The 18,554-nt window shown below is 49.3% G+C and overlaps 10 protein-coding genes and 2 non-coding genes across 12 annotated transcripts; 6 read left to right on the top strand and 6 right to left on the bottom strand.

Annotated features, from left to right (window-relative positions):
* Positions 1-51: 51 nt before the first annotated feature.
* Positions 52-141, bottom strand: ASPBRDRAFT_t40. Its single transcript has one exon. It is a non-coding gene; the product is annotated as a tRNA-Asp (tRNA).
* An 866-nt stretch (positions 142-1,007) lies between these two features.
* Positions 1,008-2,248, top strand: ASPBRDRAFT_39122 (uncharacterized protein). The gene is made up of 4 exons (XM_067624080.1): positions 1,008-1,187; positions 1,241-1,476; positions 1,529-1,875; positions 1,920-2,248. Exons 1-4 carry the CDS (start codon positions 1,083-1,085, stop codon positions 2,156-2,158), a joined length of 927 nt encoding a protein of 308 aa, XP_067483877.1. The 5' UTR covers positions 1,008-1,082; the 3' UTR covers positions 2,159-2,248.
* Positions 2,249-2,901: 653 nt separating this feature from the next.
* ASPBRDRAFT_39121 (uncharacterized protein) lies at positions 2,902-3,524 on the bottom strand. The gene is made up of 2 exons (XM_067624079.1): positions 3,154-3,524; positions 2,902-3,091 (listed from the first exon to the last, which is right to left on the bottom strand). The coding sequence occupies exons 1-2, from the start codon at positions 3,359-3,361 to the stop codon at positions 3,048-3,050; spliced, it is 252 nt and encodes an 83-aa protein (XP_067483876.1). The 5' UTR covers positions 3,362-3,524; the 3' UTR covers positions 2,902-3,047.
* Positions 3,525-4,157: 633 nt separating this feature from the next.
* ASPBRDRAFT_t39 lies at positions 4,158-4,248 on the bottom strand. The gene has a single exon. It is a non-coding gene; the product is annotated as a tRNA-Pro (tRNA).
* A 276-nt stretch (positions 4,249-4,524) lies between these two features.
* Positions 4,525-5,490, top strand: ASPBRDRAFT_52199 (zinc finger protein; the record flags this gene model as incomplete). Its single annotated transcript, XM_067626862.1, has 2 exons — positions 4,525-4,966; positions 5,051-5,490. 2 exons carry the CDS (start codon positions 4,525-4,527, stop codon positions 5,488-5,490), a joined length of 882 nt encoding a protein of 293 aa, XP_067483875.1.
* Positions 5,491-6,026: 536 nt separating this feature from the next.
* ASPBRDRAFT_52198 (uncharacterized protein) lies at positions 6,027-7,170 on the top strand (the record flags this gene model as incomplete). Its single annotated transcript, XM_067626861.1, has 3 exons — positions 6,027-6,143; positions 6,408-6,489; positions 6,665-7,170. The coding sequence occupies 3 exons, from the start codon at positions 6,027-6,029 to the stop codon at positions 7,168-7,170; spliced, it is 705 nt and encodes a 234-aa protein (XP_067483874.1).
* Positions 7,171-7,620: 450 nt separating this feature from the next.
* On the top strand, positions 7,621-8,686 carry ASPBRDRAFT_415528 (phosphoribulokinase/uridine kinase family protein). The gene is made up of 2 exons (XM_067624595.1): positions 7,621-7,738; positions 7,806-8,686. The coding sequence occupies exon 2, from the start codon at positions 7,806-7,808 to the stop codon at positions 8,517-8,519; it is 714 nt and encodes a 237-aa protein (XP_067483873.1). The 5' UTR covers positions 7,621-7,738; the 3' UTR covers positions 8,520-8,686.
* ASPBRDRAFT_116208 (GFA family protein) lies at positions 8,617-9,237 on the bottom strand (the record flags this gene model as incomplete). Its single annotated transcript, XM_067616962.1, has 4 exons — positions 8,617-8,648; positions 8,704-8,824; positions 8,888-9,049; positions 9,130-9,237. 4 exons carry the CDS (start codon positions 9,235-9,237, stop codon positions 8,617-8,619), a joined length of 423 nt encoding a protein of 140 aa, XP_067483872.1.
* Positions 9,238-9,856: 619 nt separating this feature from the next.
* ASPBRDRAFT_117170 (translation initiation factor eIF-2B subunit family protein) lies at positions 9,857-11,517 on the top strand (the record flags this gene model as incomplete). The annotated part of the gene is made up of 2 exons (XM_067617058.1): positions 9,857-9,999; positions 10,056-11,517. The coding sequence occupies 2 exons, from the start codon at positions 9,857-9,859 to the stop codon at positions 11,515-11,517; spliced, it is 1,605 nt and encodes a 534-aa protein (XP_067483871.1).
* Positions 11,518-11,762: 245 nt separating this feature from the next.
* Positions 11,763-13,028, bottom strand: ASPBRDRAFT_52194 (M20 family metallopeptidase; the record flags this gene model as incomplete). The annotated part of the gene is made up of 1 exon (XM_067626860.1): positions 11,763-13,028. One exon carries the CDS (start codon positions 13,026-13,028, stop codon positions 11,763-11,765), a length of 1,266 nt encoding a protein of 421 aa, XP_067483870.1.
* A 1,504-nt stretch (positions 13,029-14,532) lies between these two features.
* ASPBRDRAFT_39117 (uncharacterized protein) lies at positions 14,533-15,138 on the bottom strand. Its single transcript, XM_067624078.1, has one exon. It carries the CDS (start codon positions 15,079-15,081, stop codon positions 14,548-14,550), a length of 534 nt encoding a protein of 177 aa, XP_067483869.1. The 5' UTR covers positions 15,082-15,138; the 3' UTR covers positions 14,533-14,547.
* A 575-nt stretch (positions 15,139-15,713) lies between these two features.
* On the top strand, positions 15,714-18,509 carry ASPBRDRAFT_39116 (uncharacterized protein). Its single transcript, XM_067624077.1, has 5 exons — positions 15,714-16,392; positions 16,442-16,855; positions 16,930-17,153; positions 17,208-17,590; positions 17,650-18,509. Exons 1-5 carry the CDS (start codon positions 16,212-16,214, stop codon positions 18,194-18,196), a joined length of 1,749 nt encoding a protein of 582 aa, XP_067483868.1. The 5' UTR covers positions 15,714-16,211; the 3' UTR covers positions 18,197-18,509.
* Positions 18,510-18,554: the final 45 nt, after the last annotated feature.

The raw sequence follows: 18,554 nt of genomic DNA, 5'->3' as shown, positions 1-18,554 counted from the left end.
GATGGTAAGCAAAAAGGTTTCGTGAGGGATAAGCCAAAAACAAAAAGAAATCTCCCCGACTGGGAGTCGAACCCAGGTCTCCCGCGCTTGTTCCCGAGTGGGATTGACAAGCGGAAATCATGACCGTTAGACCATCGAGGATTGTTGAAGGAATGTTGCATATTTTGGCTATATGATCCTACAACCGTGAGCTATTAAGAAGTAATCGAGTTTCATTGAGGCCATGCTCTTTGCCAGAACAATGAGAGCCAATGCAGATGGGTACCATGGATATAAGAAACCTGGTGTAGAAACTCGTTTTATACACATTCTCAGAAATCATGTTGGCATTAATATACATACCACTACATTACACTGCGATCCTGCGGGTTTCATCAAATTCACTCGGGAGTCCCTGATGCTATCATCACATCCCTCTGCTGCAATGCTTTCTGCGTCACTAAATGGCTCATAGAAAATGCGAAAAGAGTGGCTGAAGTCGTATTTCTGTGTGCTGATGTTGGCTCGTTTTTCGCTGCTCACTCATGGTTCTTGTATCGCTCACACTTACTAGTGCTACTACTAGTAGTTGACTGGTTGGATATATGTTTCTGAGTCGATAGTACTACAACACATGTCACCAACACCAGTAGCACAACATCGTATGCACTTCCTGGCACACGGAAAGCAAGAAATATACACAACAATACACATTAACAATGCAAGATAACCTGACAACCCTTCGCCTCATCAACACTGATGAACCTATCAACAACTTCCACACTATCTATAGGTTGCACAGCACACTATGAGCTCCCTTGCAAGCCTGCAACTGGCAATGTGATCAACGAGACTTGCCATTTCAGCAGATTCAGCACTACGATACTACTAGTGCGATCTGCAAGTTAATCGGTAGATGGGCAATCGGTGTCAACAACATCATCCATGGATGTGGAAAATCAGGACCCACCAACTTAACAAGTGGGCCTCGGCAGCCAGCAGGGTCCGACTCTTACCACGCCCCGATCTAGCCAACGCATTCGGCGCCCAACACCCATCATTCCTACCGGAACACATCGGGATCTCCAAACAAATACACCACGATGAGCACGATCGCCGTGGCCGGTGGAACCGGCGGCATAGGGAAGACCATAGTCGAGGCATTGCTGCAGGAACCCAAGTATCGGGTTATTGTTTTGACTCAGGGTGTATGACCCCTCACAGACGACGCTTCCCGCGCACTGACTTATCAAACTTCAAGAGTCCCAAAGAGGATCTTATCCTCAAACACACGGAGCAAGTCCAAGTCAACTATGATGATATTGACTCTCTTGTCCAAATACTGGAGAAGCATGCGATACACACAATCATCTCCGCCATCGGAATTTACACCGAGGAAGCCAACCGTTCTCAGATGAACCTTGTCCGGGCTGCCGAGAAATCCAGTGTTACCAAGAGATTTGTTCCCAGCGAATACTCTTTTATTCAGACCGAGGAGTACGCTTTCCATCCTTAGCAACAATGATATGTTTACTAATCGAACGAACAGTCTTCTACCCCATGATCCCAGCATCAAGTACTGGCTTGATGTAGCTGAAATGCTGAAGAAAACCAAGCTGCAGTATACCCGGGTCTGCCCCGGAGTTCTCATGGACTACTGGGGAATGCCTCGAGTGAAAACCAACATCCATCAGCACGTTATCGGGATCGATGTAGCCAACTGCTGGGCCGGTATCCCCGGCGACGGCAATGACAAAATGAGTGTGACATACTCGTACGATCTGGCAGCATATATCGTGAGGTTACTGGATCTCGAGGAGTGGCCCGAGTTTAGCATTTTTGCAGGAGACGATATTACTTACAACGAGCTCCTCAAGCTGGCCGAGGAAGCTAGAGGTATGTGACTTGGCACAAATGAAGAATGCAGCTAACATGACTAGGCAAACAATTCGAGGTGGTATATGACAGTGCTGAGAAGATCAAAGAAGGTCAGGTCACAGTTCCGCCGTTTCTTACCGGGTATTCTGAGGAGGAGGCCCGCGAAATGACCGTGCTGGTGAGCCGACTCACCATTGCGGGTGCTTTCGATCTACCAAAGGAGCGTATGAATGCTATGTTTCCTGATATTAAGCCTGTGAAGATGAGAGAACTCCTCCTTGATACATGGAAAGAGGCATAGTCATTTATCTAATAGTTACTCTACTTAAACCTCATAATTGCAGAATATGGTATATAACATCACCTGCCAGGACATGCTCCCCATTCGTCCCATAATATATAGTCCGTTCTTTTTGACGCATACAATAGTATCAGTGATAAACAAATGCAATCACAAATTCTCATCATCATCTCCATCTATAGCTCCCTTGAATGGATTATCGAATATTAGTACGTGATCATCACCTGCAAAAGAGGTTAGCCTACCCACCAACTACCACGTGCAAGGGCCGAATAGCATACAATCCATTGTCTCCGCATCACCTTCTGCATCAGCGGTATGAATGTTTCCAACTGCATTCACTATATGTGATGTCATGTCACTGATGTGTAGCATATCAATCAAGGATTCCCTATGTTCATGGGGTGGCTGGCTCAACGCCGGTGTTGCTTGTGTCTCGTGTTCGGACATTGTGCGATATGCTCTAGTACTAGTCTCCTAGTGTCTAATCCGAGGTAAAAGAAAAGTCTTTCAACAGGGGAGAATAATAATAGTGGCTGACTACAACTAAGTCTGAAGAACATCAAGATTTATACCTGTAGCATGTGTGACTGGTTGCCACCAACTACGCATCAAGAAAAGCTAAAGCCTGTTTATCCCGACAGAACCAGACATTGTACAAGGATGAAATACAAAGGGATTACTTACTGTGCCACAAGACCAAGATCTGATGAAGGCTCTCTTGACATATTTGGAAAGAGGGCCTCTTTATAGATTACATTTTATTCGTCCGCTATATGGAGAAGAAACATTATCCAGCACCAAATGCCAACCCCGGGATACCACTAATTTAGAGCTACCCTTAGCATCACCGCCACTTAGCACAACCCATAAACCATCAGATAACATTCTAATCAAAATCCTCCACATCCCATGTTGAATCCGGCGGTCCATCTATGATATCAATCAGCCATCTTTGTTAACCTATCTTCATCACCAAGGTGATTGTTCCGTACAGCCATCCTGAATAGAAAGCAAATACCCAATCGTCTCAATCAAAGTCGGCGAGTTCTCCACAGGAGGGACCTCCTCAATGAACTCCTCTATGCTGGGAGAACTGTGATTTTGACAACCACCACCACCACCACCAAGCTCAAGCTCAGGTTCGACCTTTCGGACCTCTTCAACCGTGATGCCCATCGTATTCTTATCAGAGGTGGACATGACGATGAATGTGTCTCCTCGTGGAGACTTTCAATAGATGGTATGGGGATGTAAGTATGTCTTCAAGAAGAGAGAGGGTAATGACATATCCTAGCTAGTAGCCAACTCTTTCTCTTCTCTTTCTATCGCAGACAGCAAACTTCGCCATCAAAGCCAACTTAAATAAGCGTGCAAATGCCCTTCAAACCACTCAAGTCTTGACATCAGATAGATAATCCATAACCTAGGCTCATTACGCGGGGTAGACTGGTAGCTTCAGATATTTACGACAAAAGAGGTGAAGTCATGGGATCACGAGTGAACCTTCAACTAAGCTACAGGGGAGCGTGCTCAATTTTGGGTCTGTTCGTCGGGCCTGGATGGAAGCTTGCTGGCCAGCTACAATGCCTGTCCTTGGTTGGTATTACAAGGATTCATGGGGCGGGTGGCCTGTTTAAGGTACGACCAAACCTAATTGCAGACCATGGCAAAAGTAGTCTGGGGGCGCTGTCCTAAATCTGGAACCGATGCCAGGGGAGGAATATGGGCGGGCTTCTGAGATTGGGAGGAGCCAGTGATTCATTGAAATTGACCATTAGCTGAAGAAGAAAGAGCTACTGTATTCGGATCGTCCCGAAGTGCTGTGTTTGACCACTCTTCCAGCAGCATGTGATCTCATGCGACATATCGCGTGTACACACTACACAGATGAAATTCACCCCAAGCGACCGACCAGCGGCCCAACAAACGCAGTCAGTTGAATTGAGAAGAGAAAGATTTCGATGAAACAAAAAGAAAAGTAAAAAGAAGAATACAAGGCCCGAGCCGCGGATCGAACGCGGGACCTCTCGCAGATATGCTTGGGTTTGTATCCCTAAGCGAGAATCATACCACTAGACCACCCGGGCTTGATATAGTATGCTACTCTATTTTGTGATACAATAATGAAAGGTGCAGATATGCCTCTTTCGAACTACTTAATCGAGCATTCACCCACCAAGACACCTTTCAATAGATGCATACATACAGCCTAAGAGCTCTTCTCAATTATTATCTTCCAATGCCTGACGGAATGGTTAACCGCAAGGTGTCAATGTGACGTCAAATCTTCCACAAGGAGAAAGATATCATCTCGTGTACCTTTTCCATCTCAGCTCCCATCTGGTAACACCATCAACCATCAAATGGCCTCCAAATATTACTGTATTGGTGCAGGATTCTGCGGAACAGTCTGGGCCCTCTCTGAAGATGGCCAAGCCATCAAGCGAGAAGATGGCGGTCCAGACAGGTCCCTCGTTAATGAGTTTGCCATGCACCAGCGGATCCTCCAGAGCTTCTGCCGACTGACAGACCTCAAACGAAGATACAGTTTCCGCCAGACACTCCCCCAAGTGCAGGTCTCACAATGTCATCGCTTTATCGCCCCAAGCGATCGGTGGTGGACGGAAAATCTTCCTCTCTTCCCATCGCAACACTCACCCTGCAATGCCATCATCTCAGACCGCATCCCACCATTTCCCGCGCAGACCAGGGAGCTCCTAGTTAAGCGATACTGCGATCCAAAGATACAAACGGAGATACTGACCAGTGCTGCCAATAACGACTGTCTGATCAGGCCATACCTGGGTAGGCGACGGACGCAGAGGACCGAAATCAACAGACCCCCGAGGTTTGCAGCATTCTCACTGCGGAACTATCCATTACATGAAGACCAAATGGAGGACATCGGCATTGCGACAGAAGACATGCAGTCTTATGCGCGTATGATGGGTGAAGCGTTAGCAACCCTACACTGGCTCGGCGAGGTGGACGGAAATGATATCGAGTTTGTCCTGGCTCCTCCCCTGGTCCACGAACAACCACCCAACACCAAGACAATCACCAATGTACTCAGCCCGCATACGATGTGGATGCTGGACTTTGATTTATGTCAGCTCATGCCCATGAGCGATGAAGGGGTCAAGCAGGCTGTTACGGCGTTTTGGCGCAATGACCCGTTCTACCCCCGACCGCAGAGCAAGCTGTGGACTGAATTTCGCCAGCAATATCTCATAAGTAGCGGAATGATGATTGCCGAGTACAGTCGCGTCGACATTGAGCAGCGCCTATCTCTGGCCCAAATATTCATTGAGTCACTGGAGACGAAATAGAATTACAGGACTTTAAACCATGACATTCCAACGTATTTCATCTGGGAAATGTTTTTATGGTGACACGTATGGACGTGATGTGTTGTAGCAGGCTGCATTGGGCACCGGTTCAGATTACTACTCACCGGTCGGTCTAGAACCAGAAGCGACGTGAAGCAGGCACGGATCAGAATATAGTTCACATATTTCCCTGCATGCCATACGATTCTTATGCGAAAGTATAAGGCTGCAGATTAACAAGCTCGAAGTTAAACAAGGCATTTGCTCCCAGCATATGGTTGTCTTTGGGCTAGAGAACTAAGATGAAACCGGACTAGACCAGCTGCAAGGGAGTCGATCACAGAGTTGTCCCTGCGGATGTCAGACGGTCAGTCGTTTGACTCAAGAGGATGTACCTGGATGACACACGATTGAATTTAATCACCGACTTTGTCAGGCGACGAATCGCGAGGGTTTCCTCTGCTTATCATCCGACTCTTACGTGGACGTTGAATGTCCACCTGGCTCGGACTCCGATCGTTGTATCCATAGGCACCATGCCAGGATTTTTGCCTATAGCCGAGACTCAATATGGCGCCACGACCAGGATGCCTTCACAACCGAGTGGGAACTGCACCCAACAGCGCAACGAACCGTGTCACCACTCAGGTGACGTAATGTCGATCCATGCAATTTGAGTGTCGCGACCCAATGACAAAAGGGTCACTCCAAGTCTGGGCCCCGTGCCATGGAGGACCGTGTGTTGGCATTCCGATGAGGCGGGGTTGTCATATAATGGTGCTCGGGTCCTTTCTCCCTTCGTGTTGTTGTGCTTGTTTCTTTGTGGACGCGGACTCTTCTTCAGCCTTCAGCAGTTGGAAACCCGCTTCCCCGTTCTTGTCCTACCATTTCATCCTATGGAAAGATTTCGTCGTTAGCAGATCGCGCGGGTACGCTTTTCTTGCAGTACCAAAGCGATCTCCCTCCGCTTGAAGAGACCTTTGTTGGCCGACCGGTATGGTCCCAGCATAGTGACAGTGACTATAACGTCTTACTTCTTTGCTTCAGGACAGTCTCAGGTATGCGCTTGCAAAATGACAACGTCATGGACACGTCCGATGAAAGACGCTAATGATCCGCCTAGTTTAATCAGCATTCCGCCCAACCATACTCGCAGTCGATCCGTGATACGCAGATACGACAGGAATAAAGACTATGTCGAACGCAATGGCACAGCCGGCTGAGAGTTCGGTGAGCTACCAGCTTACCAGGAAAAACCACATCGGGGGAGACTGCATTCTGAAGCGCTTTTCGCAATGGTTTTGGTCGGTGTGGATGATCGCCGGGTCTGGGACCCACGATGCCCTTGCGGATCCCGCAAATCACCCCAGAGCGACAAACTGTGCCTCCACCATGACCAACGGCTGTGCTGGCACAGCGCGTGGTCCGTCTACCACGGGAGAACACAATACAGGACTGCGGGAACAGTCCTCTGAAAACGAGCATAGTCATCCTTGCAAGGCCTGCCAGACATGGGGTGTGGTTTGCGACCAGCAGAAACCGCGCTGCTCGCATTGCTTGGATCAGCAGATCCTGTGCTTTTATGTGGCACCTCCACAGAAACCAACGAAGCGGTCACCCAAGTCGCGTTCCCGCCACGTTGAGATAGTAAATTCATCGCCACGTTTGTTGGCAAATTGACATAATGATCACGAGTGAATGAGACACATTCCGTCTTTCTACAAGGCTCTTCTCTTCATCGTCACGATAAAACTTCCCCCAGCCGATAAGATAGGCAGGTGCCTTAGATAGCTCTACCGTCCAGTCACCCCACATGCGGAGAAAAGACTGGTAAAGGTTTCTCCAGGGAAGTGACACTTGAAAATCAAGTGACTGATCACATCGTACATTTCCGTATCTTGGACCCGGACGGACAGTAGCATGCCAGGACATGCACCGGTTGCCACCTTTCCATGGCGGATATCCCACGAGGACCAAACGACCGCTCCACAATCAAACAAAAGAACGTTCATGTTTATGGACTTCACTGATGAAATCTAAATTAGCCATTCCCCGCGACTTGTCGAATCTACTTACCTCGGATACTAGTTTCAACATGCGCTATGGTTAATGGTCGTCGGAGCACTGTCAGCCGATTCCCCCGCCACAGAGTAGCGCATATATAGAGATGTAGCTTCTACAAAAGCACAAACTACGCTCTTGATCTGAATTCTTTATTAATAAATCAAGTGCACAAGTGTGTTTCAAGGTTAGTTGTCCTATTGATACCCGCTTACCGTTCGCTTCTTTATCGAGCTGACTCCAATGCCAAAAAGATGGAAGCAGAATACATTCAAATTGCACAAGCAATTCAGCAAGAAGCTCGCAACAATGACAAGAAGCGACTTCTCGTTGCGATAGCCGGAATCCCAGGCTCCGGCAAGACAACCACCGCTTCCGCCGTCGCTCAACACCTCAGAGCCGAGTCAGAGCCAAACAAAATAGCCCTTATTTCCATGGATGGCTTCCACTTGTCGCGGGCGGCATTGGACATTCTTCCTAACCGGGAAGAGGCATACATCCGGCGTGGTGCACCATGGACCTTTGATGCAGTGCGTTTCGTAACGTTTGTTCAGCATCTACGACACTGGGCAGACTGCACACCGTTTCCATCAGAGGGGGGCTCATCGTCGGACGCTGCTGTAATATATGCACCGTCGTTTGATCACGAGGCCAAAGACCCTATTGAGAATGGCATGGCTGTTACAAGCGATGCGTCGATTATCATTATCGAAGGGAACTATCTCCTTCTGAACGAGGAACACTGGCGGGATATTTCGCAGTTAGTCGACTATCGCATATTCGTCGATGCAGATTTACAAGAAGCTAGGGGAAGAGTTGCTCGACGCCATGTTAGTGCAGGGATCGAGAAGACGCTGGAAGATGGGTTCCGTCGTGTCGACAGTAACGACTATCTGAATGCGCTGCATATACAAGGGAAACTCATAAGGCCTGATATGGTGGTGAAGAGTGTGACAGAAATGACATAGAATATCCTCTAGTGTACATATTCAGGTACAAAGTGTTCATAATGCAGCTTCATACTAAAAGAAATGCTAAATTCGGCTAAGAATCGAAGCGAAGTTATTACTCTTTGATCTTGCGTTTATGAAAGACATCTATAAGACAAATTAGATACTCTCCACCACCACAACAGACCAGACAGATACTCACCCGGAATCTCAGGCATCCAACTCACCCTACTCTGACAGAAGAATTCCCCCTTGGGCGGCAACACTTCCGGATCATCCAATGTGCCTACACAAATATACCGAAAGTCATTCTTAACAGCATCCTGTACTCGAATTAGCAAAGCACTTATCCAAATCCCTCAAAGCGAAAAGAAGGTGAAACATACCCCATACTCGCAAATAAAACTCCCACAATCTCCACAAAACTCCCGATGTATCACACTTCCCGACCCATTATCCCCCACGAACTCCTTCGGATGGCCGGATGTGATCTGAAGGGCATCCTTGGGGACCTTGGCGGTTAGACCGTAGTTTGTTCCGAAAGCTTTCTATAATCGCCACCGGAGGCTCTATTAGTTCAATTGAATACCTTGTGGACAAAGTTAAGGTGTATCACTAGCTCACGAACCTTGCAGCTACTGCAATGACACAGTGACGTGCGGGCATCATCGGGCGATGAGAGATTGAGGTTATAGGTGATTTTGTGGCAGAAGCAGGAGCCCGGGTAGGATTGCATTTTGGTTAATTGTCGAGTAGATTGATGGTAGAATGCGATTCTATTTAGTGAATTATGTGCAGGAATCGGGTAAATGTTGTTGTTGTTGTTGGTGAGGTTATAAGTGACAATCCTGGGCTTGTTGTATACACCGATGCGCTTGACGAATGTTGACGTCACGGTAGGGGTACTTCCCCGTCGGAGAGAGAGCATCATCGGGGCGGACATTATCTCCAGCAATTAGACAGATCCAGCTATTTCTTTGTCAAGTATACGAGATGAAAGAAAAATCACTTGACAAGATAATAGTATGGCACACCTATATCAGCCCTCGATATCCGTCGTAAGATCGCTTGCCTCTCGATGTATGCAGCCATAGCGTGATGTGACCATGACCGAATGAATCCCCTCATTTCTTTCGGCAGTTACCCGATCAGCTGACGCCGTACGACTGTCTGCATTATCTTTATATTTCCAACGATTGCCTCTTTCTTTCTATTCCTTCTCTTTTTTCTGACAGTCTGACAAGAAACGGTCATCGCCCCGTGTGTATGCTGATCAGCCGCAAGCTTATTCCTTTTTCTGTACATGCCGCATCGTAGATAGCTTCACCCGGCGTCGTTGACCCGCCACATTCACCATGTCGCACAAGGAGCAACCTCACGAGTCGCAACTTGAGAAACGCGCTGTCGTTTCTTCGTTTATTTTCCACTTTCCCAAGGGTCCCTCTGAGAAACCAGTGGTTGCGCTCTTCAAACGCAGTGATAAGGTGCGAACGTACAGGTTCGGTGCCCCGCATTTTTGGCTGCAGACTCTCCGATCACTAACTGTCGTGACAGCCATCATCTCGCTCCGATTTCCGGCAGCATCAGTCGCAGCGATGCATCTGCTCTTGAAGCAGCTTGGCGAGAATTATCTGAAGAAACTTCGCTCGACCAATCCTCGCTCACCCTCTGGCGCACCGGAAAGCCATTTACCTTTGAAGATCGATCGGTCAATCGCGAGTGGACCGTCCATCCGTTCGCGTTCAAGCTTAAAGACCCATCGGAAGGTGGAAATGGCGAAAGCGGTATCAAGATAGATTGGGAGCACGAGGGATGGGAATGGTATGATCCGCAATCGGTACTAGACAGGGAAGACTTGGAGATTGTTCCACGCCTAAAAGACTCACTGCGACGGGTGTGGTTCGAAGGAGAGCTGAGCGAGCGCGCAGCAAAGGCGCTCTCACTGGGTCTCGAGCGTCTCCGAAGCGACCACGAGAGCGGAGCACAGGAGTTAACTGCTATCGCGCTAGTGGCGTTTCGGGATTTCATTGTGCAGACGGAAGACGAGATCGATAGTGAGGAGTGGTGGAAGACGATTCGCATGGCAGCGTGGCATATCATCAAGAACGGCCGAGAGAGTATGGGTGCAGCTACGATGAATGCTCTGATTGCCGTTCTAGATGAGATCAAGGATATACTCGGCGACGAGAAGACCAACTCGCAGCATAAGTGGGAACGAGTCCTGAATGTGCTCGACCACCATCTCAAGTGTCGGAAGAGTCGGCAAACACAAGTCAAGGATGCGTTCGCGAATTACATCCGGTTCAAATTCCTGCACCACGGGGAGACGCTAGAGAAGCTCACCATTCTGACGGTTTCGGCGAGCTCCACGATCCGGGACAGTATATTGGAAGCGTATGCGTCGCTGGATATCCGAAAGCTGGAACTCCGGATTCTCGAGTCGCGACCGCTCTTCGAAGGCACGAGTATTGGCTCGTCCATCGTTAGCAACTTTAAATCACGGTTCCTGGACACTCCAGGTAAAGATCTCAAAGTGAAGATCTACACCGACGCATCTGCCGCTCTGGCCGCCGCCGATGTGGATTTGTTACTTCTCGGTGCAGATCGCATATCCGGGACGAAGGGAGTGAGCAACAAGACGGGGTCATTACCCGCCGTGCTTTGCACGAAGCACGTCAGCCCTAATGCACAGATCGCTGTCCTGAGCGACCTGGAGAAGATCAATTGCGTCGGGAGTATGATTGACGATGACCATCATGAGGACAACGACCCAATGGAGGTCATCAGTGCCTGGCGCAACGACGGGGTCAAGGCAGTGAGGGTGCTCGAAGATGGCATGAAAGGGGCGGATGCAGAGGGGTCGACCGTGGAGGTGAAGAATACCTACTTCGAATGGGTACCGTTGTATATGATCGATGCGTTTGTGAGCGAAGAGGGCGTGATGGATGAGAGTCGCATTCGGGAGAGATCGAAGCAGTTGGGGGAGACGGTCAATAGGTTTTTCGAGGATTTATAAGCCCTATGATGGTGTTAATATATGACCTTAATCTAGAAGGTGACAGTTAATGAATGATATATAGTAACAATGGCTTTTATCAGGTGCCATATCATGACAGATAGATACCATGATCGCCTCCATAAGTATAAGCACTGCTAGTGTCTATCTCTCAGAGTTCAACCCTAATATCGAAGGCCATATAGTATACACTAGGACATGTCAAGTTCGTATCTCATCGATACACTTCTACCTCCAATGAAGCATCACCTCAAAAACGTCAACGCCGCCAAACACAACGCATCCACACCGGCCCTCAACGTCGGCTGCACCACCGGCGCAAAAAGCGCCGAATGATTCCCCGGAATCTCCTCTACCGTGCCCTCCTCCAACGCCCGATCCCAAACCTCCTGATCCACACCCCCCAGCAGCCAAAAACAGCTCGGAATGCCGCGACAAGTCGCCAGCGTACTAAAATCCTCGGCGATATTCGTCCTCGCCACATCAGGATCAAACTGCTCCCCAAAATGCCCCCCAAAACTCTCCGCCACCCTCTCCGCCACTGCCTTATCATTCACCGTCGGCGGAAACCTCCTCGTCGGAGTAAACACCGGCGGGACCGGCGATCCACTAGCAAGACACTCAGCGTTCACAACCCTCTTAATCCCCTCAATAATCTGCTCTCTGACTTCCAACCGCACCGACCGAAAATCCACCCCGATCTCCGCCCGATCGGGAATGATATTCTCCGTCTGACCCGCCTGGAGACTCCCCACCGTGAGGACCGCCAAATCCGCCGGATTAATCTCCCGACTCACGATACTCTGCAACCGCACCACGATATGCGCCGCCAGCAGTACCGGATCCACCGTCTGATGCGGCTGTGACCCGTGCCCGCCCCGGCCGAACACTGTGATCTTCATACTATCCGCCGCGGCCATGATCGCTCCGACTCGCGATGCGATACTGCCCGCGCGCATGCGCATGACGTGTTGGCCGAGGACGACGTCCGGGATGGGGATCCGGCTGTAGAGTCCGTCGTCGACCATTGCTTGTGCGCCACCGCCGCGTTCTTCGTCCGGTTGGAAGAGGACGATGAGGGTCCCGCGCCAGGTGTCGCGGAGTTGGACCAGGGTTTCGGCTGCGGCGAGTAGGCAGGTGATGTGCATGTCGTGCCCGCAGGCGTGCATGACGGGTCGGTTGGTGCCCTCGGTGTCGGGCATGGTGGTGGTGCTGGCGTAGGGGAGGTTGGTTAGTTCTTTCACGGGGAGGGCGTCCATGTCTGCGCGGAGGAGGACGGTTTGGGTACTGCTGTTGTCGCCATTGCGGAACACCCCTGCGAGACCGTAGCCGCCGATGTTGGTGTGGATGTCGAAGACGCCGAGTTGGGAGAGATGCGCGGCGAGTTTTTCGGAGGTGTGTTTCTCTTGTCGGGAGAGTTCTGGGTGCGCGTGGAAGTATTTGTACAGGTCTTCGTAGGGGGTGAGGTCGATGGTGGCGGTTTGGAGGAGGGATGATATGGTGTGAGTCATGTTGATTGCGGGTGGTTAAGTAGTTAAGTAGTTAACTATCTGGATTGACTATTAGTGGGCAGTTGAAGATGACAGAGAGATGGATGCAGTGTAAGCTGAAGTTAATGAAGCTAGCTAACTAGTCCGTAATTGCTCTAGTTTGCTCATTGAGATATTGGACTATTATGGGGTGATTATGGAGTCGCGGGTTAGTCTTGGACGTGACTAACAGATCGTGGAATTGTATACAGATCTGAAAGCAGATGAACCACAATGTTTACCCCATCAAAGCACGAGTTACTTCTGATCACATTTACTGATATACCCCTATTTTCAGGATACCACTAAGTCCTAGAACAATTGTTATATGAATGTTCTATCAAATAATTTCTTCATCTCAATAGCTCAAGCTGCGCTCTCACCGCTTTCCCCACAATTTGTTACCATTAGTATTCCCGCTGTCACTCCGCATTGACAATAACTATCGACAATCAAAGCTTCCAGATACTAGTCGTGCAATCACACTACACACATACACAAGAAGACAAAGTAGGGACAGAATGAAAACTTTGACTAATTAAAAAGAATCCAAGGAACACAGCTGATCACAACCCCAACAAATAAACCATATTCGAACCAAGGAGTGAGCCACGGACTACGGAGTACTCCGTACATTCAACAACCCGCCTCAATTCTATCTACCCAACAGAGAACCAGCAAATTGCCGATCATAACAAACATCACAGACTCACAAGTGTATTCAGGGATATGCAGCACATCGTGCCAATAGTCTCTCGCAAACCTGCAGCCGAGTGGCACGGAGAAGTAGCCATGCAAGTCAGGCTTTCGGCATCGCAACACCGGTCGTTAGACCATTTGAAAATCATCCGATCGGCCATGTGGTACCCCGATCTCCGTAGCCGCTCAACTACTCCGTATGTATCTTAACTTCGTTAAGAAGTACTAGGTCCCGAACGCCGAGCTGTAAATTCCGAACACGGTGGGAGTTAATCTATAGGGCGTCCAATCAATTTCTATGTGATGGATACTCTGCCTGTATCGTACTGATACAAGAGTATGTTTGCGAGCGATAGATAGATGTATGTTTGGGGTTCACTACTTGTTTCGCTCCGAGAGAGGAGAATTTAAATAAGAATAAAAGATAGCATTTTATACTAATTTAAAAGCATACGATCTGATAATAAACTCATAATGCTTTGTCCCAGTATATGATTGTATCTCCTAATCTCATTATATGATTTGGGAGTATGATTGAATAATTCTTCTTATTTTATAGTGCTGTACCTGCGTCATATTCTTTAGTATATATGTTATGAGTTGATGTGAACGCAAGAGTACTATTGAATATTACTTACGTTAATGATGTATTCTTATTCTAGACGGTATATACCTACGTAGCTGTAGTATCTTAGATAGAACACCGAATAAAGCAAAACAATATAATATTATCAAAATATAATTACGAAGATTATTTGGGACAAAGATCAGTGTCAAACGTGAAACGAGCAACTCGACCATCCTATATCTTCCCAAACAGCCCCTCTGGAGTAGTGATCTTACTCAAAAGTGCAACAACCCCCCCAAAGATGCAAGTCGCACCAGAGAACATCGAAACCTCCAAATATCCCCCATAAACATCCACGAATTTACCAGCGATAGGCGGACCCGCCAATGCAGCCAAGGCAGCAATAGCCAACGCCATCCCAAGATACGTGCCTGCATCTTGGGCACTTTTCGCGCAGATCGTGCAGGCCGCAGACCCCCCGGAGATGATCGTCCCCGAGGTGAAGCCAAAGACCGCCGAATAGACAATCAACGCGGCATTGCTCTCGGCCCGGTTCCAACAGAACGTGACGATCCCGTTCATGATCCCGCCGATGGCAAAGGCGTTGAGCCGGCCGAATCGATCGGCTAGGATACCTGGGATGACACGGCCAAAGGTTGAGGCGGCGTTCAGGATGGCCAGGAGGTATGAAGCAAGGGTGACGCCCATGCCGCGGCTCACGGCGTACGTGGGGATGAAGAAGAACGGGGGAAACATGCCGAGGAACATGAGATTCGCGGGTTGAGCCTACAACATCTATTCTACAACCACAACCTCGTCATTTATACATGCTACGAAATTGAGCTTATTGCTTTTTATCGACGATCATCTCAGGTGGACGTATAGCAGTAGATTGTACGCCATGCAAGTATTAGTCTCCAATAGTAGTATGTAGCAAACCGGAAACGGGACAGACACTCCGGCTGGTGGTGCAAATCATCGGCGAGTGTCTCCCGAACTCCGATAGGGACCAGAATATCAGGAAAAAGGAAGAAAGAGAAACAACCCTGTTTCACTCTAATCCCTTAAGTAAATATCGTCATCGACATATTCACCAATGTCGATCGGTATATGGATAATGCAAGCCAAGTAGCAAGCATCGAAAGCAAAAGCAATCCACTGTTGGGGGACCCGACCTATCTCCATTTTCCCCCGTAGGGACAGTAATGTACTTATCTAGGTCAGATTGAGCAAACAGAAGTAGAGTGAGCATCCAAGATCTAGAACCAGAGGGGCGAAGGTGTGCGGGGAAAAGACCGGTGACGTGTCAGTATGTCAACCTGGAATATATGCCTCTCATGGCTCCAATCGAGAGATATTCTCCCGGTTCTTTGTTCGTAGTTATTACTTCGTTCTCTTCCCCGCTTCATGCCCAACTCCCCCCGAGTCATTCCATGGCCCGGCCATACAGGAGATCTAGGGTTCGGAGTAGAGGCACTTGTACTTACTTCAATGCCACTATCCATTATACTACTCTACTTTAAATTCTGGGCACCGATATTTGCAGGTGACGATATATCCTAGTACTCCCGTGCAATATGACATATCACAAGAGCAAGGGGCCCGGTGCGATCATTCGCGCCAACACACCGACACGAGTCGCTGGTCCCGGTCTAATAGGCATGTCATTTGAGTTTGCGTCTATTTCAAGGAAATGGTCTTCTCTTTGAAAGGATTAATAACCGAGGCTACGACTACCTCAGTACCTTGCAACGACTATGCCCTTCCTCCCCGCTAATTCCCCGGTCGGTCCTCGACTATATATTCGTCCCCGGATTTGTTCCTGAGATGATAGCTTTTGCTTTTTCCTACTTATATCATCGCTAAACCATCAAGCGCGAAAAGTATATCGATCGAAGATGGCCCTCAACAAGTTCCTACACACCGACCGTGAGACATATCCCTATGTCTTCATGAAGAATGTCGACATCCCCTTACGAACCTCTGGCGGAGGAGTCGTCCGCGGCAACGTCTATCTCCCTAAAGATGTCGCTCCGTTCGGGTCGCAAACCTACCCGGTGGTCGCCACCTACGGTCCTTGTTGGTATACCTGCACACCATTGATGATATGCACACTAAAATGATGTAGATGGCAAAGACGTCCCATATTCCGTCTTCAACCGGAAGAGCTTCGACGAGGTGAACCCGCAGCACAAATCCGCCCATTCCGCCTGGGAAACCCCCGACCCAGGGTATTGGACCCAGCGGGGATACATCGTCTTGAGAGTGGACGAGAGAGGCATTGGACAGAGTCCCGGACGATTGGATGTCCTGTCCCGTGGGACCAGCGAGACGTTTTTCGACGTGATCGAGTGGGCTGCTCAGCAGGAATGGTCTACCGGCAAGGTCGGTCTGCTGGGGGTTAGCTACTACGCCGCTACACAGTGGAGTGTGGCGGCCCGTAGACCCAAGGGCTTGGCTGCGATTATTCCCTGGGAGGGATTTAGTGATTATAATCGAGAGGCTGTTCGGCAGGGGGGTATCCTCGCGGATCAATTTATAGGTGACCACCTCTTAACATCTGCTCGCTCTGAGATTCTCGATACTGACTGCCCGGGTGCTTTGGGAGCCGTATAGGGTTTTGGTATGCGCGCCAGGTACTACCCAATCAGTATGGCAGCCCCGGTCGATGGGGTGACCCGACTCTCGAAGGCGACCTGGACGAGGAGACCCGGGCTCAGAATCTGGCTGACTTGGTCGTTAACACTGTCCGCTATCCGTTTGCTGACGATGATCATAACCAATCTCGAGTATTCGCTGTGGAGGATGTCGAAGTACCTCTTCTCAGCGTAGCCAACTGGGTAAGCCAACAGCGAAGCCTCTGAGTCTTCCTGTGTACTAATGTATAGAGTAAGGGTGGTATCCTGCTGCACCTACGGGGCAATGTAGTCGGATGGACGCGAGCATCCTCTCGATACAAGTTTCTGCGCTTCGTTGTCGGCCGACATGACCTACCCTTCTACTGGCAAGAATCAGCGGAGCTGCAACAGTCATTCTTCGATTGCTTTTTGAAAGACGACGACCACGCGGGCTGGAAACGAGACCAACCCCGGGTCTATCTTACTCTGCGAAACAAGGATTGCGATCCTAAAAACGAGTTGAACCAGCCGGGTCGCCCTGAGATGGACTGGCCTATCCAGGATACTCAGTATACCAAGTTTTTCCTCACGCCGAAGCGTACTCTGTCTGCCGTGGATGCCGAGAAGACAGCTACCTACACCTATGACGCGCTGCAGGGGTAAGCCCCCTCTCTTAGACATCACTACTCTCTCGTGCTAACACCGTTCATCAACACAGTGACCCCATCCAATTCCACTATCAAACCAACTCCCCCCTCGAAATCACCGGACATATCGTCGTCCACCTAACCATCTCCGCCTCTCGACTCGAACCTGACGACGCACCCCCCTCCGATATAGACATCTTCGTCACCCTACGCAAGCTCGACAAAGACGGAAACGAAGTATTCTACGTCGGAACCGTCGGCGACCCAACCCCCGTAGTCAAGGGCTGGCTGCGCGTTTCCCACCGCAAAGTAGACGAGTCCCACCCCTTGCACCGCCATTACCTGCCTTACCGCAGTTACTCCCGTGCCGATGTGCTGCCGGTGGTCGAGGATGATAGGTATCCCGTGGACGTGGAGATGTGGCCGACCAACACCGTGCTGGAAGCTGGGGAATCCCTCGTACTGGAGATTGCAGGTCACGATACGCAGGGTGTGGGTTTGTTTTCGCATCAGCATCCGGAGGATCGCGCCCCGAGTAAGTTTGCAGGGCTGAATCATCTGCAGGTGGGTAGAGAGTGTAGCTGGGTTATGCTGCCTGTTATTCCGTCGCGCGAGTAGCTTCTGTAGTAGCCTCTGGCAGACGGCTATATGGATTTCCTGGGATAGCCCTGGTGTGAACTACAGAATGATGGGCCTGTCAAGGAATAACTCCGTTCATATCCGAATGGATCTAGATTGATTGATAAGCAATATGACCAGTTAGTTACTATTGCTTTTTCTCTTTCTCTTTTCTTTTTCTCGTATCATGTGGGGCATCTATTTTCATCTCTGTTTATCTTGTTAAGCCATGGAAAGAAGATAGAGATACACAGCTAAGCATCGCAGCTGGCACTTACCGTACACATTCTGTAATGGTCCCCCTAACAGACTCACTACATCTACAATTCTACAGACAAACGAATGGCGTAGAGAAAAT

This window comes from Aspergillus brasiliensis (genome assembly GCF_001889945.1).
Source record: "Aspergillus brasiliensis CBS 101740 unplaced genomic scaffold ASPBRscaffold_2, whole genome shotgun sequence".
NCBI classification, from domain to species: domain Eukaryota; kingdom Fungi; phylum Ascomycota; class Eurotiomycetes; order Eurotiales; family Aspergillaceae; genus Aspergillus; species Aspergillus brasiliensis.
The sequence above is the reverse complement of the archived record's forward strand: the minus strand, read 5'-3'. Positions and strand labels throughout refer to the sequence as shown.